Raw genomic sequence first — 21968 nt, 5'->3', positions numbered from 1 at the left:
TAATATATATATATATATATATATATATATATATAATATATATATATATTTGTACATGTGTATATGTTCCTATGTTCATTCACAAACATGTACATGGATGTATATTTCAACATGCGTATACATACATGCATACTACTTATATACCTATATGATTTGTCAGAATTTTACAACATTTGAAAAGCTTAATACATACACACACACACACACACACACACACACACAAAATATGAAACTACGCTTTTCTCTTCAGAAATTCATATATCTTATCCACCCCCGCCCCCACTTGATTGTGGCTAAAAGCAACAACAACAACAACAGCAACGACTCACACTTCACAACAAATTTCTTGCAAGCAGAAGTGCATTGGTAACAATACAATGGTTATTGAGTATTGTCGTAGAGTTTTAGTTGAAATGTCTGGTAGAAAAGGAAACTGCATAGAAAGAGAAGAGGTGGTCGTGGCAGGAGGTTTGTTGATATGGTGGTGGTAGTGGAGGGAGGGGTAGTTGTGCTGGAGGGGGGGATGCTAAACATGTTTACAAGTGTGAGCTGAGGACCTCTCAGTAACTGTGGGAGAACGTGTTTTCTATACAATATGTATACAGTATATGTACATATATATATATATATACGTACATATACTGTATATATATATATTATATATATATATATATATATGTACACACACACACACACACACATTCTTTTACTTGTTTGTCATTTGACTGTGGCTATGTTGGAGCACCGCCTTAAAGGGTCATAGTAAAAAAAAAAAAAAAAAAAAAAAAATCGACCCTAGGACTTATTCTTTGTAAGCCGACTACTTATTGTATTGGTCTCTTTTGCTGAACCGCTAAATTACGGAGATGCAAAACACACCAATATCGGTTGTCAAATGATGGTGAGGGGATAAACAGACACAAAGACACACAAACATAATTATATATATATATATATATATATATATAATAAATATTAGGGAATAAATCCAAATTTACAGGGAAAAAATCAGATTTAGGCGGTTTTTTTGACTATTTATTAAAATTTTATGTATTGATTAAGTCTTTCCTTGTTTGTTTTGTAAAATAGTGGTTTTGTCTCTAATAATATTTTATATATATATATATATATACAATGGGCTCCTTTCAGAGTCCGTCTACCAAATCCACTCACAAGACTTTGGGCAGCTTGAAGCTATAGTAGAAGACACTTGCCCGAGGTTCCAAGCAGTGGGACTGAACCCAGAACCATGTGGTTAGGAAGCAAGCTTCTTACCACACAGCCACAACTGCACGTATGTATATATATATATATATACACACACACACACACACACACACAACATACATATATATAGTTATAGAATTCATTAGAATCTAGGTGCATCAGCAGATAGGATGCCAGAACTGGCTAGGTACCATAACATAGGATTCACAGAGAGCTATAACAACCATGAGGTATTATGTGTTTGTAACATACCATAGGTATGTAGATATCTAAGTACCAAATCCAATTTAGATTGTAGATCTGACTCAAGGATGATTCCAGGTGTGAAATAGGTATAAAAAACAAATGGAGATCAAAATTTACACACATACATACATACATACATATATATAAATCCCTTATATGCAACAGAAGCAGTTTTAGATTAAAAGAGTCATCTGTGTATCATACTTAATACAAATACATTGCAAAAAGGCAAATTTACCATGGTATTCATCTGAAGATATTATCTCTATCTCCAGACAAAAAGTATGATACATCAGTGGTTATAGTTTGTATGTTTGTGAGTTAGCTTTTTCATCGTGGCTAACAGCATACTGAAGCACTGTTTCCTATACATAACATATATACAAATGTGTATGTGTGGCTTCCAATGACTTGGTAAACCAAAGGGGAGATAGAAAGACACACTTAAGATGAACTTGAAAAAACAAAACTCGGAACAGTCTACTTGGATACATCAGATCAAGGAAACTGAATTTCAAACCTCTCTCTCTCTCTCACACACACACACACAAACACACACACACAGATGCATGTGTGTGTGTATTCATTTATGAAATTTTTGGATCACTTCAACCAATTATGAATTCTAGTTTTGAATACGTTTTTAATTGAAGCCTTTATCTCTTTCAATCTAAAACCAAAAAAAAAAAAAAAAAAAAATCAAATGAGGTACTGAGAATGAGAATCTTCTTGGAGAAGAGCCATACATGTGTGTCATATACACTGTATATGACACACCTATGACTACTTTGGATCACTTATACTGGAGATGACCTTACCTTGCTCACACACACACACACACACAGTACATAGAGTGGGGAACACAAGAAGAGACAGGGGGAAAGCAACAAACTAACAAAAAAAAAGAGGGGGGTACAGGGGTGATGTGGGAGGGAGAAATAATTATAAATATATTCAAAGCATAAATTAAAAAAAAAAGGGGGGGTGGAGTTGGTAGGGAAAAGGGAATCCTGAAACAAAAGAAGTCAGGGGTTTCAATTTTGCATTTTTTAACTTGAAAAGAGCACAGGGTGGGATATATCAACATGGGAGGAGGAAGGGACCACTGACAGGTGTGACAGAAAAAAAAAAAAAAAACGATTGTCAAATATGTGAGAATCAGGGATAATAATAATAATAACAACAATAATAAATAATAATAATGGTTTCAAATTTTGGCACAACGCCAGCAAATTCAGGTGGGAGTGGGTATGTTGATTACATTGACGCCCCCCAGTGTTCAACTGGTGCTTATTTTATCAACGCTGGAAGAATGAAAGGCAAAGTCAACCTTGACAGGATTTGAACTCAGAACGTAAAGACAGATGAAATGCTGCTAAGCATTTAACCCAGCATGCTAACAGTTCTGCCAACTCAACAACAACAATTATTATTATTATTATTATTAAATTGAGCTGGCACAACTGTTAATGCACTGGACAAAATGCTCAGCATTATTTCTTCCAGTTTTACATTCAGAGTTCAAATCCTACCAAGTTGACTTTCTATTTTATCATTTTGTGGGGGTGGAAATAAAATAAGTACAAGTTGAGCATTGGGGTTGGTGTAATTGACTATCCCCACCTCCTCCCTTAATTATCAAGCCTTGTACTTTTTTTAGCAGAAGGGATTTTTATAATTATCATTAAAGTGACAAACGGGCAGAATCATTAGTGTGTTGAACAAAATCCTTAACGCCATTTATTCTGTTTTTATGTTCTGGGTTCAAGTTCAGCTGAGGTTGACTATGTCTTTCATCCTTACCATTTAGATGCTGGGGGTCAATGTAATTAACTCACCCCTCATCAGAAACTACTGGGCCAGTGTCAAAATATTCTTTTGTTGCAGTCATTTGACTGTGGCCATGTTGGAGCACTACCTTTAGTAAAAAAAAAAAAAAAAAATCGACCCCAGGACTATGTAAGCCTAGTACTTATTCTATCGGGGTCTTTTGCCAAACAAACTAAGTTATGGGGAAGTAAATACACCAACATCAGTTGTGAAGTGATAGTGGGGGGAGACAAACACAGACACACAAATATATATTTATATATATATACGATGGGCTTCTTTAAGTTTCCATCTACCAAATCCACTTACAAGGCTTTGGTCCGCCCAAGGCTACTGTAGAAGACACTTGCCCAAGGTGCCATGCAGTGGGAATGAACCCAGAACCATGTGGTTGGGAAGCAAGCTTCTTACCACACAGCCACACCTACACCTACGATGCCATTAATGTTGAAATGATTTCTAATTAAGATACAAGGTTGACAATTTTGATGGGAAAGGGGTTAGTTGATGCCATTTAGCCAGGTACTGGGCTGGTACTTTATTGCATTGTCCTTAAAAAGGCAGTCAACCTCAGCAGGATTTGAACACACAAATGCCACGAGCCATCTTGCCTGATACACTAATGATTCCATATACCCACCCGCCCTAAATAATTGCTTTTAATTCACGCACAAGTGGGGTGAGGAAGCAGTAAAGGAGTCAGTCTACAGCATCGACCCCCGTACTTGGACAGTACTTTATTTTATTGACCCTGGAGGGATAACACATAAGGTTGACCTGGGTAAGATTTGAACTCAGAACAGAGAGCTGGAACAAAACCTGCAAACTGTTTTGTCTGATGCTCTAATGATACTTCTACTCTTAACACCCATAATAATGGCCCTTTTTACTATAAGCATATGGCCTGAAATTTTGGTGGAGGGGGATAGTTGATTTCATTGACCCCCAAAAGGATGAAAGGCAAAGTCAACCTCGGTGGAATTTGAACTCAGAACATAAAGACATACGAAATGCCACTAAGCATTTTGTCTGGCATGTTAATGATTCAGCCAGCTCACCACCTTACCACCAATAATAATAATAATAATCCTTTCTACTGGAGGCACAAGGCCTCATATTTGTAGGGAGGGGGACTAGTCGATTACATCGACCCCCAGCGTTTCACTGGTACTTAATTTATCGACCCTGAAAGGATGAAAAGCAAAGTTGACCTCAGTGGAATTTGAACTCAGAACGTAGTGATGGGTGAAATACAGCTAAGCATTTAATCCAGCATGCTAATGATTCTGCCAGCTCACCACATTATATAATAATAATAATGATGATGATGACGATGATGATTTCTACTGTAATAATAATAATCATTCATATTATAGGCACAAGGCCCAAAATTTTAAGGAACAGTACTCAACTGTTATTTTATTGACCCTGAAGGGATCAAAGGTAAAGCCAACCCCGCTGGAATTTGAATCAGAATGCAAATACAGGTGAAACACCACTGAGCATTTTACCTGGCGTGCTAACAATTCAGTCAGCTCGCCGCCGAATAATAATAATAATGATGATTTCAAACTTTTGTCACAAGGGGGAAGGGATTAAGTCAACTACATTGACCCCAGTGTTTCACGGGTACTTTATTTTATCGACCCTGAGAGAATGAAAGGCAAAGTCAACCTCAGCGGAATCTGAACTCAGAACATAGTGGCAGACGAAATACTAGTAAGGGTTTTGTCCAGTGTGTTAACAATTCTGCCAGCTTATCACCTTAATACTAATAATAATAATGATGATGATGATGATGCTAGAAATTTGTGTATCTGTGTGTGTGGAGGGCTACAGTTGATTAAATCTTGGCTGTTACTTTATCAACCTTGGAAGGATGAAAGGCTAAGATTACCGTGGCAGGATTTGAACTTGGAACGTAAAGAGCTGACACAAATGTCACAAAGCATCTTGGAAGACACTGTAACAATTACACCAATCCAATAATACTGCTACTTATTTTATTGGCCCTGAAAGGATAAAAGGTGAAGTCGACCTTTGCAGAATTTGAACTCAGAATGTAGCAACGGTTGAAATACTGCTAAGCATTTCGTCCAGCATGCTAACGATTCTGCCAGCTTGCCACCTTTAATAATAATAATAATAATAATAATAATAATAATAATAATGGTTTCAAATATTGGCACAAGGCCTGAAATCTGTGGGGAGGGGACGAGTCAATTACTTGACACCCCAGTGATCAACTGGTACTTATTTTATTGACCCCTAAAAGGATGAAAAGCAAGTGAACCTCTGCAAAATTTGAACTCGGAACAAAAACAGATGAAATGTTGCCAAACATTTTGTCAAGCATGCTAAAAATTCTGCCACCTTACCACCTCTATAATAATAATAATAATAATAATAATAATAATAATAAACATAATAATAATAATAATAATAACAATAAATACAAAGGGACTTATGGACATTTGTAAGGGACACCACTTCAGCTTGAAACTTAAAATTGTTTATAGTTTTATTGAAATCAAGAATGTTGTTGCTTTTTTTTTTAAATTTGTTTTTGCTTTTTTTTTTCACAAGTTTATTTTTTGGCTGTTTCATTTCTTTTTATATTATAATAGTAATAAAAATAATAATCATAAAAATGACAAATAATAATAATAATAATAATATGATAATAAATATTAAAAAATATCAATGGTAATAATAATCAATTTTTTTTTTTCTCTAACATACAGAGCCACAATTTTTTGTTTGGTTGTTTTTTTAAAAATTTTCTGCTTTTTGTAGGAGAGCAGTCATTGAAATCAGTCCCTCTCCTCTGCCAGTACTAATGACCGCTTAACTGTATTTTATTTCCATCCCCCCTCCCCCGAGAACCACCGCCCCCCCCCACACCTGAAAAGATGATAGACAAATTTGACCCCCCCACCTTTACTTCCCCCAGCCCCACCCCACCCAGTGAAATTCTAATTCAGAAACTTAGAAAGAGGTCAAATAAATAGCACAGGGCATTTTGTCTGATGCTCAACAGATTCTGCCAATCCACCACTATCCTTGTTAATAATAATCAAAAAAAAAAAAAATAATGATAACAATGAAAATAAATATGAACAACAACAATGAAAATAAATAAATATATAAATTAATAATAATAATAATAATAATAATAATAATAATAATGGTTTTAAATTTTGGCACAAGGCCAGCAAGTTTGGGACAGGGTGTAAGTCAATTACATCGACCCCCAGTATGCAACTGGTACTTATTTTATCGACCCTGATTTTGAACATAGAATGTATAAAGATGGACAAAATGCTGCTTAGCATTTTTCCCAGTACGTTAACGATTCTGCCAGTTCACCGCCTTAATAATGATAATAATAATAATAATAATAATCATCATCCTTGCTACTATAGGCACAAGGCCTGAGATGGGGGGTGGGGCTAGTCGATTACTTCGACCCCAATCTTCAACTGGTACTTATTTTATCAACCCTGAAAGGATGAAGGGCAAAGTCGACCTCGATGGAATTTGAACTCAGAATGTAAAGAGACAGGTGAAATACTGCTTAGCATTTCGTCCAGCGTGCTAAGAATTCTGCCAGTTCGCCGCCTCAGTAATAATAAATAATAATAATAATAATAATGGTTTCAAATATTGCCACAAGGGCAGCAACTTTGGGGGAAGGGACTTCTCGATTACATCGACCCCAGTGTTTCACTGGTACTTAATTTATCGACCCGGAAAGGATGAAAGGCAAAGTCGACCTCGGCGGAATTTGAACTCAGAATGTAGTGGCGGGTGAAATACCGCTAAGCATTTCGTCCAGTATGCTAACGATTCTGCCAGCTCACCACCTTAGGTATTATAATAATAATAATAATAATAACAATAATAATAATACTAACAACAACAACAACTGTTTCTAATTTGGGCACAAGACCAGCAATTTTGCGAGGAGGGGGGTTACTTGATTACATCGGCCCCCAGTACTTGACTGGTACTTCATTTTATCAACCCCTGGAGGGGTGAAAGGCAAAGTTGACCTTGTTGAGATATGAACCCAGAATGTAAAGATCCAAAAGAAATGCTGCAAGGCAATATTTTACCCCCATGTTCAAACAATTCTGCCAACCACACCCTATAGTAGTAGTAATAATAATAATAATAATAGTAATAATAATAATAGTAATAGTAATAATAATGATAGCAATAGCAATGATAGTGATGCTGAGCTGGTTTATTTCTCGGTTAGTGATAGCTGCAGGATGCGATCAAGCTCTTCCTTCTCGGCTTTCTGCCGCACCTCTTCCTCGGCTTTCCGTCGAACCTCATCCTCCTGCTGTTGCTTCTGTGACATTTCCATGGCTATCCTCAGTTGGTCATCTTCGTCGGAGCTGGGAGTCACCAGGGGCGTTACTGTCGGCGTGGACGATGGCAACGGCTCGGGGCAGTTTGTCCGGATGATTCCGCCGTCAACTTCGAGATTTGCCAAACGGATACTTTCGGCAATGGCTCTTGAAAAATACATGTACATATGCATTATAAGTCATGAGCATGCATGCATGCACACGCGCACACACATATGAAAAAAGATTTTCTTCAATTAAAAAATTATTAATTATATAAAATCTAAGAAAAAAAAAATCAGAACAATGCTTACCTTTTGTACCTTTTGGAAGGATGTTTATGTATTGTGTAAACATTTTCATAGTTTACAACTTTTCAAACAAATGGATTATCCCATAACATGTGTGTTTGAAAAGCTATAAATAGTGAAAGCAATTACATAATATGAAAAGTTCCTTCCTAAAGTTTCACTTCATTCTAATTTTTTTCCAAGATTGCTTTTACATAATTAATAATTTTTAACTTAAGAAAATCTTCCTTTAAAATATTCTGAATGTATCAAGAATTCTTTGCAAAAACTACTTTAAAGATACACATACATATATATATATATATATGTATATATATATATATATATATACATACATACATACATACACATACTTATATATACAGATACAAACAAAAATAACTGCAGATTTATTCAAGAATTCTCAGATATCAATCGCTTTCACAAGCCAAAAATGACGATGAAGGAAAAATTATTGGCAAGACTTCCACCTGTTCCCCTGAAAAGCCACCCCTTAAAAAAAAAATTTTTTTTTTGACAGAAACCCCACTTTTTGGCTACAGGGAATATGAATCTGCAAAAAAATTGGCAAAAATCGGCATTTTTAAATTACCTCTCCACCACCACCATTTCCTTCATATTTTACTTTTTTCAAAGTCAAAATTGAAGAATTGGGGGGAACTTTTCACAATGCAGATTTTTGGCAATTTTCCAGAACTCCCGTATCCGAAAACAGGGGTTTTTTGGCAAAAAAAATTTTTTTAAATAAACAAATTTGGGAGAAAATTTGAGGGTGGGGAATGGGCGGAAGTCTTTCCAATTTATTTTACATTATCTTCGATAAATTTTTTTAAAACCCACTAAAACATCTGTTACACACATCAAATCCTACTCAAATGCAATTTGAAAAATTATTTCATTCTTAAATGTAAATTCAGGTTGGAATTTAATTGATTCATTAAAATTCGAACTGCAGTTGCTAAAACAGACAAAACCAAGAGCAGCAAGATACTGACTCAACCAAAATAAAAACATGTGTGTATGTGTGTGTATGTATGAGTAAATGTAATGAGAAGTTAGGCAAATAGATTTACACAGAATATCAAAATACATTTAATAGAAAAAATGTACCTGCTTAAGTTCAAATCTCTTGAGCAGTTCAAAGTGTATTCTATATAGAGAACACCTGTCTCTAACATATAAACTATATGTATGTACGTATGTACATATACTCTTTTACTTGTTTCAGTCATTTGACTGCGGCCATGCTGGAGCACCGCCTTTAGTTGAGCAAATCGACCCCGGGACTTATTCTTTGTAAGCCCAGTACTTATTCTATCTGTCTCTTTTGCCGAACCGCTAAGTGACGGGGACATAAACACACCAGCATCGGTTGTCAAGCAATGCTAGGGGGACAAACAGAGACATACAAACACACACACATACATATATACGACAGGCTTCTTTCAGTTTCCATCTACCAAATCCACTCACAAGGCATTGGTCGGCCCGAGGCTATAGTAGAAGACACTTGCCCAAGGTGTCACACAGTGGGACTGAACCCGGAACCATGTGGTTGGTAAACAAGCTACTTACCACACAGCCACTCCTGCACCTATATATATTGTTTGCTTTTATATTCAGTTGTAATAAAAAAGTTTTACATTATTCTGATGGGCTACTTTATACTTTTGTAGAGTCCAAATTTATTATTCTTATACATGAATGTTGTTGACAGTGACTTCGAAGTTTCAGCCACTAGTGGACTGCTGGGTGGACTGGAGCAACATGAAGTGAAGTGTTTTGCTCAAGAACACAACACGTTGCCCAGTCCAAAAATCTGAACCACAATCTTATGATCCTGAGTCCAACACCCTAACCACTAAGCCGTGTGCCTCCTTATATATATATATATATATATATATATATATATATATATAATCAAATCAAAATAGATGAATATCAATGGAATTTGTATCTTTGTGGTACCACTTAGTGGTACCAGTGCCGGTGGCATACAAGAAAACCATCCGAACGTGGCCGTAGCCAGTACCGCATCGACTGGCCTCCGTGCTGTGGGCACGTAACAAACACCATCCGATCGTGGCCGTTCGCCAGCCTCATCTGGCACCTGTGTCGGTGGCACATAAAAACACCATCCGAGCGTGGCCGTCTGCCAGCCTCGTCTGGCACTGTGTCGGTGGCACATAAAATCACCCACTACACTCTCGGAGTGGTTGGCGTTAGGAAGGGCATCCAGCTGTAGAAACACTGCCAGATCTGACTGGCCTAATGCAGCCTTCGGGCTCCTCAGACCCCAGTTGAACCGTCCAACCCATGCTAGCATGGAAAGCGGACGTTAAATGATGATGATGATGATGATATATATATATATATATATATATATATAATATATATATTATATATATATATATATATATATAATCAAATCAAAATAGATGAATATCAATGGAATTTGTATCTTTGTGGTACCACTTAGTGGTACCAGTGCCGGTGGCATACAAGAAAACCATCCGAACGTGGCCGTAGCCAGTACCGCATCGACTGCCTCCGTGCTGTGGGCACGTAACAAACACCATCCGATCGTGGCCGTTCGCCTGCCTCATCTGGCACCTGTGTCGGTGGCACATAAAAACACCATCCGAGTGTGGCCGTCTGCCAGCCTCGTCTGGCACTGTGTCGGTGGCACATAAAATCACCCACTACACTCTCGGAGTGGTTGGCGTTAGGAAGGGCATCCAGCTGTAGAAACACTGCCAGATCTGACTGGCCTGGTGCAGCCTTCGGGCTCCTCAGACCCCAGTTGAACCGTCCAACCCATGCTAGCATGGAAAGCGGACGTTAAATGATGATGATGATGATGATATATATATATATATATATATATATATATATATATATATATATATATATATATATATATATACACAGTGGAGGCGAAATGGCCCAGTGGTTAGGGCAGCAGACTCGCGGTCATAGGATCGCGGTTTCGATTCCCAGACCAGGCGTTGTGAGTGTTTATTGAGCAAAAACACCTAAAGCTCCACGAGGCTCCGGCAGGGATGGTGGTGATCCCTGCTGTACTCTTTCACCACAACTTTCTCTCACTCTTACTTCCTGTTTCTGTTCTACCTGTATTTCAAAGGGCCGGCCTTGTCACTCTCTGTGTCACGCTGAATATCCCCGAGAACTACGTTAAGGGTACACGTGTCTGTGGAGTGCTCAGCCACTTACACGTTAATTTCACGAGCAGGCTGTTCCGTTGATCGGATCAACCGGAACCCTCGTCGTCGTAACCGACGGAGTGCTTCCATATATATACACACACACACACACTACATATAAGAAAATGAGATGACAAAGGAATAACTGATTATCTTATGAACTTCATTAGCTTACTGCTGTTTCTGCTATCAGATGCAGTGAACTCATTGTTGAGTACCTGAGTAACACCTTACTGCTTCATCAGAGCCTCAAGTGTTTTCAAGTTAGATATGAACATATTTATGTATGTACATATGTATGCTGTCACAAGCAAGCTTCTCGTGAGCGAAGTTGTCAGGAGCGTGGTCGAAGAACCCGAAATACAACTTACCTCTGTAGCCAGCGTTCTTCTTCCATGCTTGAATTATTGGTAGAAGGCCGACTCTTGTTGAGGGCTTCCCAGAATGTGACCTGCAGAAGAGAAGATGGAAGAGTAAAAAAGACAGAGACAGACAGACAGACAGAGAGACAGAAAACTGGAGAGAAGGGGGAGGGAGAGAACAGAGAATAGAAAGAGAGAGAGAGAGAGAAGAGAAAGAGAGTGAGTGGTGGTGGTGGTGGTGTTGATGGTAGTGGTTGGAGAAGGGGAATAGAGGCACTGAGGGAGTGGTAATATTGGGGAGAGGAGGAGAGAGTAGTAAGAGAGAGTAGAGGGAAGAAAAGAATGATTGCAGTGGGAGGAAGGGAGAGAGGTTGCGGGGGGGGGGACATGAGCAAAGTGGTGGTGGTGGAGGAGAATGATTAAAGAGGGGGGTTGTAGGGGAGAAGGGTTGTACTGGGAGAGAGTGAAGGTGGGAGGAGATAAACCGGGACTGGAATAACTCATAGTGGGGGAGGGGAAGTGGCTAGAAGAGAAGGCGGGGTGAGTGGGTATCATTCTCAGAGAGAAAGGGTGTTGCAAAGGGTGGGGGAGTTAAGGCACAAAGAGAAGCAAGGTGGGGAAAAGGAAGAGGAGGAATAGGGAGAAAGTAGCAGTTTGTGAAAGCGCAAGAGAGTGTGTCGAGAGAGAGAGAGAAGGGAAAGAGAGAGAGAGAGAGAAAGAAAAGAAAGAAGAAATAAGCAGTGAGTGAAAAAAAAGCAAACACTGCACACACACACATACATCAATATACATATACACACCTATAAATACACACACACACACACGCATGGAAATATATAACACTCGAATATAACTCTGGATATATTTTGGTCATAATAGACTCCTTCAGTAAAACATAGGCTTCCCCATGCTTCTATGTGGTTGCTGGTTTAACCCTTTCGATACCAGCCCAGCTGAAATCGCCTCAGGCTCTGTAGTACAAATGTCTTGTTTCCATAGGTTTTGAATTAAAATGTTCCACCAAACCTTAATCACAATTAATGCTCCTAACACTAGCTGAATGATAGCTAAATTATTTTACTAAATTCTTTGTTATATTTAAAATTAATGGAAAGAAACACAGAGCATCTCAACAGAAATATGGTAACAAAAGGGTTAACATCACCATGATATTTTGATATTTTCAACCCTTTTGATACCAACCCAGCTGAAACTGGTTCTGGCTCTGAGTACAAATAACTTGTTTCCATAGGTTTTGAATTAAAATCTTCCACCAAATCTTAGTCACAATTTATGTTCCTAACACTAGCTTAATGATACCTAAGTTCTTTTACTAAATTCTTTGTTGTATTTAAAATTAATTTAAAGAAACACAGACATCTCAACAGAAATATGGTAACAAAAGGGTTAACGTCACCATGATATTTTCAACCCTTTTGATACCAACCCGGCTGAAACCAGCTCTGGTTCTGTAGTACAAATGTCTTGTTTCCATAGGTTTTGAATTAAAAGCTTCCCCCAAACCTTAGTCACAATTTCTGTTCCTAACACTTGCTTAATGATAACTAAATTATTTTACTAAATTCTTTGTTATATTTTAAATTCATTGAAAGAAATTCAGAGCATCTCAAAAGAGATATGGTAACGAAAGGGTTAAATTGCTAGAAATCTCCTTCAAATCACATTCCAATACCTTAGAAAAAAGGGCAGTTTGGGAAAAATATTTGGGTTCTTCGAATCCTTGCACATAAAATAGGTGGGACGGTCATATTGGGAAAGCTACTGATCATAGATATAAGATAGGTCTGCTCAGCTGGGGCTGACCAGGAACTAAATGACAAGAAGCGATGAGAGAATCACTATGCAGATGTATAATAGGTGCATAATGTTACAGTGGTTAGAGTGTCTTGCTCAAAATCATGAGGTAGTGAGTTCGATTCCAAGACAGGGCTGCATGTTGTGTTCTTGAGCAAGACACTTTATTTCACATTGCTCCAGTTCATTCATCTATAGAAGTGAGTTGTGACATCAATGGTACCAAGCTGTATCAGCCTTTGCCTTTCCCTTGGGTAACATCAGTGGTGTGGAGAGAAGAGGCTGGTATGCATGGGCGATTGCTGGTCTTCCATAAACAACCTTGCCCGGACTTGTGCCTCGGAGGGTAACTTTCTAGGTTCAATCCCTTAGTCATTTATGATAGAAGGGGCTTTTACTCTCTGTACATATAACAACGTGGAGAGTGGAAGCTGGTATGCATGGGCAACTGCTAGCCTTCCACAAACAACCTTGCTCAGACTTGTGCCTCAGAGGGTAACTTTCTAGGCGCAATCCCATGGTTATTCATAACTGAAGGGGGTCTTTACCCTTTTCCCCCTTTTTATGTGGCTGAATGGTCAAGGAGCTCATTTTACAACTGTCTGGTTTCAGGTTCAATCTTACTGTGTGGCACCTTGGGAAAGTGTTTTCTACTATAGCTCCAGGACAACCCAAAACCTCAAATGAATCTGGTAGATGGAAACTGTGTTGAAACCTATTTATAAATGTGTGTGTGTAAAGACGTAGCCTAGTGGTTAGGGTGTCGCACTCACGATCGCAAGACACTCATTTCATGTTGCTTCTGTCAAGTCAGCTGTAAATGGGTGACCCTGCAATGGGCTGGTATCTCGTTTACATGGACTGTAGCCCTGCCCACCTAACAAGCAGATTGGCATCATCTAAAGGCTACAACAATGCGAGCAAGTGCACTGTGACTAGCGGTGTATAATCACATCCAATACTTGCTTGTCCCCTCTAGCTGCTTGACAACTGATGTTGGTTTGTTTATGTCCCTGCGACTTAGCAGTTTGCCAAAAGAGACCAATAGCTTAACTATCAGACTTCAAAAAAAAAAAAGCACTCGGCTCGATCTGTTTGACTAAAACCCTTGAGGGTGGTGCCCCAGCATGGCCACATTCAACTGCCTGAAACAAGCTAAAGACAAAAGAGAAATAAACACATATGCATACATACACACATGTACATATGAATACCAGTCATACACTACGTCAATTCACCCGATTCCATGTCTTCTCTCCATATTCATGTTACACAGTCAATATGACAAAGTATCGCTATCATTATTCATGTTGTTGTTGTTACTGATATTGTCTATCTCTGGCAGGCTCATGGCTCAGAGTTCTGCTTTTGCCACAAGCAATGCTGATTTTCATCCCTCTCTGGCACGTAAAACACATGTATACACCAGTAATATATTGGGGCTTGATGTTCTCTTTTACTCGTGTCAGACACTGGACTGCAGCCATGCTGGGGCACTGTCTTGAAGGGTTTTTAGTTTCACAAATTGACCCCAGAAATTATTTTCCCAAGCCTGGTGCCAATTCTTTTTTATTCTTTTGTTTCAGTCATTTGAATGCAGCCATGCTGGAGCACCGCCTTTGGTCAAGCAAATCAACCCGAGGACTTATTCTTTGTAAGCCAAGTACTTATTCTATCTGTCTCTTTTGCCGAACTGTTAAGTTACGGGACGCAAACACACCACCATCGGTTGTCAAGCGATGTTGGGGGGACAAACACAGACACACAAACATATACACAAAACACATATATATATATACATATATATGACGGGCTTTTTTCAGTTTCCATCTACCAAATCCACTCATAAGGCTTTGGTCGGCCCGAGGTTATAGTAGAAGACACTTGCCCAAGGTGCCACACAGTGGGACTGAACCCGGAACCATGTGGTTCGTAAGCAAGCTACTTACCACACAGCCACTCCTGCACCTTCTGTTTATTTTTTTTTGCTGAACTGCTAAATTACTGGGACATAAACAAACCAATACCAGTTGTCAAGCAGTGAGGGGGGGGACATGTACACACAAACAGACACACAATTACCTCCCTTCCCATTGGTCTCTTCTTTAGGGTCATTTCAACATGTGCAACTGTTAATCTCAACACTATTTTTGTTTCTTTCTGATTTTTTTCTCTCTTATCCTTTTCTGTTGAAGAGCATAGGCTCAAAATGTTGAAGACTCTTTCATTTTTCCAGAGCGTCAAACTAATACAACATGCTTGTTGTTCCCTCACGATTTGACTGAGGACTGGTGAACCAGATGGCTGCACCAGGCTCCAATCTTGATCTAGCAGAGTTTCTACAGCTGGATGCCCTTCCTAATGCCAACCACTCTGAGAGTGTAGCATGATGGAATAAACAGATATAGAGTTGTAACAGGGTAGTAGTGGAGAGAGAGAGAAAGAGAGAAACAGAGGCGGAGGTGGTTAAAAAGGCAGAGTGACAAGGCAGCTTGTCTATGGGCGAGAGAGGTTGAGGGTGACTCAATGTTAATCGGTTGGATGGACATTTTATTAGATGTGGGTCAAAGTTGCATGCATGTAGAATAGCAGTACCATTCCAGATACAGGGTGCAATATACTGTTGTGTAAAAGCAGCAATGTCCCACATTCAGGGGCAACACTACTGGGTATGAATATCAGTGGTATCCCAGACACGGGGGTGGGGCAGTAACCCATGGTATAACACCAAGCATTGTCCCAGGTGTGTGGGAACAGTATACACCCCGACCCAGTCCATTCAGTCATTACACTTATACACGGTAACTCAAATCATATATAATAAAAGCTTTACAGGTGCAAGATGCCAGATGCATCTGAATGTGGTAATAGTTGCACAAGTGCAGCATGATACACTGAATAGAATAACAATTGCACATATATTAGTGTGAGGCATGAACGACAAGAAAAGAAAGATTAAAAAGCTAAGACTAAGCTGATGATAACAACAACAACAATAAAAATGACAATAATAATAATAATAATAAAAATAATAATAATAATAAATATAATAATAATAATAAATATAATAAATGCCCTGATGCAGTACCAGGCAGTGACTCTCGTGGCTTCTGATCTTAACTGATTGGAAGTGTTATCATGTACATTGTTTTGTCTTGGTATAAAAAGATGGGCTACAGCAAATATTCTGCCCAATACCACAGATTTGCTTGTCAGTTGTTTGACCGTAACCAGTTGAGCATGTCCCTTTTGGCTGACGATATGTGCATCTCTGATCACGAGCAGAAGTAGTGGGGGAGCATCATAGCCATGTGTTTGAAAGGAATTCTTTGCAGTTTGGATAATTTACCTTTGGAAACATGGCTGCTTCGTTCAACCACCTTAAACAACTCTTATTCAAGGCCCTTTTGAGTGGGATAGGCTACTCGATCAGAAAAAAATTCTAACTGGGCCTCCCCTGCAAGGTCATGTGCTGTTTATCTTGATATGAGATCACCATGTCGCACACATATGGTTGTGATGCATGTGCCTGGTGTACCCTTATCAGACAGGTTATCATGATGGGTATACTGGGCTTCGTATATTTTACTCCAGTGTCACTTTGATGGCATGCACTGCTCTCTCACTCAATAATGATAATAATAACAACAATAATCTTTTTTACTAAAGGCACAAGGTCTGAAATTTTAAGGGAGGGGACCAGTTGATTACATCAACTCCAGCATTTCACTGGTACTTAACTTATTGACCCTGAAAGGATGAAAGGCAAAGTTGACCTTAGTAGAATTTGAACCCAAAACAAAGACGTATGAAATGGTAAGTGTTTTGCCCGGCATGTTAACAATTCTGTGATCTCACCACCTTAATAATAATAGTAATAATAATAATAATAATATAAAGGCGAACTGGCAGAATTGTTAGTATTTCGTCTGTTGCTATGTTCTGAGTTCAAATTCCACTGAGGTCAACTTAGCCTTTCATCCCATCGGGGTCGATTAAATAAGTACCAGTTACGCACTGGGGTCAATGTAATTGACTTAATCTCTTTGTCCTTGTTTGTCCCCTCTATGTTTAGCCTCCTGTGGGCAATAAATAAATAAACAATATATATATAATCAGCCGAAATTGCGAGGATGATCCGGTTCTTGACTGAAGATTGAAGGCTTCGAATGTCCCGTCCGTTTTTTTGTATCGTCTTCTAAATGTTTTACGTTCTTGTCCCAGTTTGTATTTTTCTACATATAATATATATATATATATATATATATATATATATATAATTTCCCTTGTCCAGCTCACTAACATAATAATAATAATAATAACAATAATGCCAAATTTTGGCACAAGGCCAGCAATTTCAGGGGAGGGGAATAAGTCAATTACACTGACCCCAGTACTCAACTGGTACTCATTTTATTGATCTCAAAAGGATGAAAGGAAAAGTTAACCTTGGCAGAATTTGAACTCGGAGCATAAAGGTAGACAAAATACCACTAAGCATTTTGCCCGGCATGCTAACAATTCTACCAGCTCGTCGCCCTAGTGATGATAATAATAATAATAATAAATAATAATAATAATAATAATAAGAGTTTAAAAAAGGGCCCTGAACAAACATGAATAGAAAGGACAGACAGACACCAAACAAAATAATATAAACAAACAAACAAAAAAAAAAGGACAAAGCTGTTGGTACAGTTGGTATTGATAAACAGGGAATACAGAACGGTACTGCACAGAGCGGAACAGAGAAGCTGGTTTAGGGTTCAAGGAACAGGGAAGGCATGGGAGAGAGGAGAGGGAGGGGGGAAAATAAACCATGCAGCCGCCACCCACGGCGAATACATCAAAAGACAGAGATGAGAATTGGTGAAAAAAAAAAAAGAAAATGGTCAAAGAATTTGAAGAATGAAATAAGAACAGAACCAAAATATATTCACTGATGAAGGAAAAAGAAATAGAAAAAGGGAAACTTGGGAGTAAAAAGACAAAAAAAAAGGGGGGTTGGAGGGTTACAGAAAAATTAAAACAAACAAAATTAAAGAACAAAAGACAAACCCAACAAGCTCTACTGACTGACTGACTGATTGATTGATTGATTGATGATTGATGGATGGATTGTTAGTTACAGAAGTTATTCACTTACATAAGGATCAGCAGGAGATTCAATCGGGCAATTTACCTGGTCGTTTTCCGTGCCGACTTCAATCATACTCTGTTGGATGGCATATTGGAGCAATTCTTCATCATCGGAACGCAGGGTCAAGCGCTCATGGTTGGCATCACCTGCATGGACAGAAAGACAGACAGACAGACAGAGATTTCATTCTCGTTATCAATTATAATAACATAATAGCATTATAAGATGCTAACATTATTCACAATACCTATTTCTTTTTCTACCCACAAGGGGCTAAACACAGAGAGGACAAACAAGGACAGACAAACGGATTAAGTCGATTACATCGACCCCAGTGCGTAACTGGTACTTAATTTATTAACCCCGAAAGGATGAAAGGCAAAGTCGACCTCGGCGGAATTTGAACTCAGAACGTAACGGCAGACGAAATACGGCTATGCATTTCGCCCGGCGTCCTAACGTTTCTGCCAGCTCGCCACCTTCATTAGTCACAATACCACACACACACACACACATTGCGACACATACATACACACACACACACACACACACACACAGCCATAGAAAGGTCAAGGCTAGGCATCTCGCTAAGAGATCACATCCGGAACGAGGAGACCAGGGATAGAACTGGAGTGAAGGACGTTGTCACAGAATACCACCACGCAAAGCTACAAAGGGCTGACCATGTCGCAAGGTGCACAGACTATTGGTGGACCCATGCAGTTGTTGATTGGTAGCCACACGAATGGAAGGGACCACTCAGAAGAATTCCAATCAGGTGGGAAGATGGTTTTAGAAAGATGTTTGGAATAACGTGGAGGAGAATGGTGAAAGCATGAGGGGAATGGAGCAAATGCTGTGGACAGTGGGGGCCGACTCGGCAGTAGAAAGCCTGGCAGATCCAGGTGATCCAGTTGACATGCACACACACACACACACACACATACTGCCACACACATTACTACATATATACTGACCCACACACACAATGCCGCAACTACCACATACACACAGCAATATGCACACACACACACACAAACACACACACTGACTATACAGGCACTCCAGTTGTTATGGCGATGAGTGTTCCAGTTGATCCAATCAATGAAACACCTTGCTCCTGAAGTTAACAATGCAAGTGGCTGAGTACTCCACAGACATGTATACCCTTAACGTAGTTCTGAAGGAGATTCAGCATAACCCAGAATGTGACAAGCAGGCCCTTTGAAATACAAGTACTGCTCATTTTTGCCAGCTGATTGGACTACAGCAATGCGAAACAAGGTGTCCTGCTCAAGGAGATGAAGTACTGCTGAGAATCGAACTGCTAACCCAACAATCACAAACTGAACACTCCAACCAGCAAGTCATACACCAACGCATACACACTCTTCTTCAATATCCTCTTTCGTTCCCAAACTCTCCACATTGGTGACACATTTTCAAAACAATTTTTCACGACACATTAATTTTGGCAAACAACATAAAAATAATGAAATTAACAAAGAATTAAACCTGTGTTGCATGTTTAATCACCTTGCACAAATTAGTGATCAGATCTCAAATATGTTTTCTGGTCAAATCATCATTTAGCATCTGCTTTCCATGCTGGCATGGGTTGGATAATATTTTAAAATTTAACTAATATATAGAATAAATTATTGTATAAAATGTAGTATTTAACTCTTTAGCATTCAGATTATTCTGTAAAATGTAAAGCTTATGTATTCACACCATGTAAAATTAATCTTGCATCATTTCATGGCTTTGAGATTCCAATAATGTGATTGTTTATTTTTAAAATGACACAATAAGATAGCTATGAATGACCATACCTGACTAGTTTGAACATAAAATAGGTAGAATATTTTGGCCGGATATGGCCGGATTAAACATTAAAGGGTTAAATGTAATCTAAAATCGATATTAAAAACAAAACCTGCTGATATCTTTAGCATCCACATTACCCTGTCAAATGTAATGTTTTTTTTCATTCACATTGTTTTGAATTAATCAAGCTTTATTTCATAGCTTTGAGATTTCAGCATTGTGACTTTATTTTTCGGAATGACATTGCCAGACAGGTGCGAGATTGGATTTGGCAGGAAGTAGCATATAACAGGTAAAATATTATCGCTGGCTAAGACCTGTTTGAAGTGTTGAAGAGATAAACAAATGCAAGGTCACACACACACACTTGCACTCATTAACCTTATTAACACAACAGATCTTCATCATTGTCATTCTTCAATAACCTCCAACTGCCCCCACCATCACCACAATTTATTTCCAATGCCGAATATAACAGTTGTGAAACAGGGTGACTCACCACCTCGGCTGTAGTTGGCCGGCAAGTCAAATACAGAATCATCGATGGAGCAGGACATTTTCTCGTCTTGAATACATGTGACACCTCCAACTGGGCTCTCGACTCCAAAGATGTTTCCAAAAGTGATTCTTGCATTAAGGACATGGAACAAAGGAATTTCTGAATATAAAAGAAAAAAGAAAAAGAGTATTAGAATGTACTGAAAGAGGTGTCAAGTTAAAAACCAGAAATAGGATATATATATATATATATATATACACATACATATACATGTATGTATGTTTATATATTTTAGGATGGCAATTTTTTTTCGATTTCTTGCCAAATAAATACAGGCACTGTATATTTGTTCTTCACTCATTTATTATTGGTCTTATTTTATCTTATGTTCATTGTCTGGAAATCTTTTGTCACACACCTGTAACCTCTTCAGCAACTCTTCCATCCCATGTGTCTTCTGTTCAGTTTAGTCCATTAATTCACATCAGGAATTTTGCAATTCACACACACATATATATATATATATATACACACACACACACACAAATCAAAATTGAAATTGATCAACATCAATGGAAATTGTAGCTGTGATACCAATGCCGGTGGCATGTAAGAGAACCATCCGAACGTGGCCGTTGCCAGCTCCGCCCCGACTGGCCTCCATGCTGGTGGCACATAAAAAGCACCATCTAATCTTGGCCGTTGCCAGCCTGGCCTGGCCTCTGTGCCGGTGGCATGTAAAAAGCACCATCTGATCATGGCTGTTTGCCAGCCTCGTCTGGCACGTAAAAAGCACCCACTACACTCACGGAGTAGTTGGCATTAGGAAGGGCATCCAGCCGTAGAAACATTGCCAGATCAGACTGGGCCTGGTGCAGCCTTCTGGCTTCCCAGACCCCAGTTGAACCGTCCAACCCATGCTAGCATGGAAAGCGGATGCTAAATGATGATGATGATGATGATGACACACACACACACAAGACAAGGCATAAAAAATTGTCATCACATAGAAGTAATAACCAGTATTTACGCCTTGTCTTATATATCACTGTGTAAAAATAAAAAACAGTATAACTGGAACATGACTATGGATTAACAATATAAAATGGTAATGAATTATAACCTT

The 21968-nt window shown here is 38.8% G+C and overlaps 1 protein-coding gene across 2 annotated transcripts in view; it reads right to left on the bottom strand.

Moving 5' to 3' along the window:
- Positions 1-7531: 7531 nt before the first annotated feature.
- Positions 7532-21968, bottom strand: part of LOC115224336 (ankyrin repeat domain-containing protein 13D) — a 75050-nt gene continuing 60613 nt past the window's right edge. The window contains exons 11-14 of one of the 2 annotated variants that reach the window (XM_029795207.2): positions 20843-21001; positions 18520-18659; positions 11568-11647; positions 7532-7829 (exon numbers count right to left, since the gene is read on the bottom strand). In XM_029795207.2, coding sequence (XP_029651067.1) covers positions 7553-7829; positions 11568-11647; positions 18520-18659; positions 20843-21001 — 656 coding nt within the window. In that variant the 3' untranslated portion in view covers positions 7532-7552. The remainder of the gene's footprint in view (positions 7830-11567; positions 11648-18519; positions 18660-20842; positions 21002-21968) is intronic. The other variant, XM_029795208.2, reaches the window with a different exon arrangement.

This window comes from Octopus sinensis, linkage group LG25 (assembly GCF_006345805.1).
Source record: "Octopus sinensis linkage group LG25, ASM634580v1, whole genome shotgun sequence".
Taxonomy (NCBI): domain Eukaryota; kingdom Metazoa; phylum Mollusca; class Cephalopoda; order Octopoda; family Octopodidae; genus Octopus; species Octopus sinensis.
The sequence above is the reverse complement of the archived record's forward strand: the minus strand, read 5'-3'. Positions and strand labels throughout refer to the sequence as shown.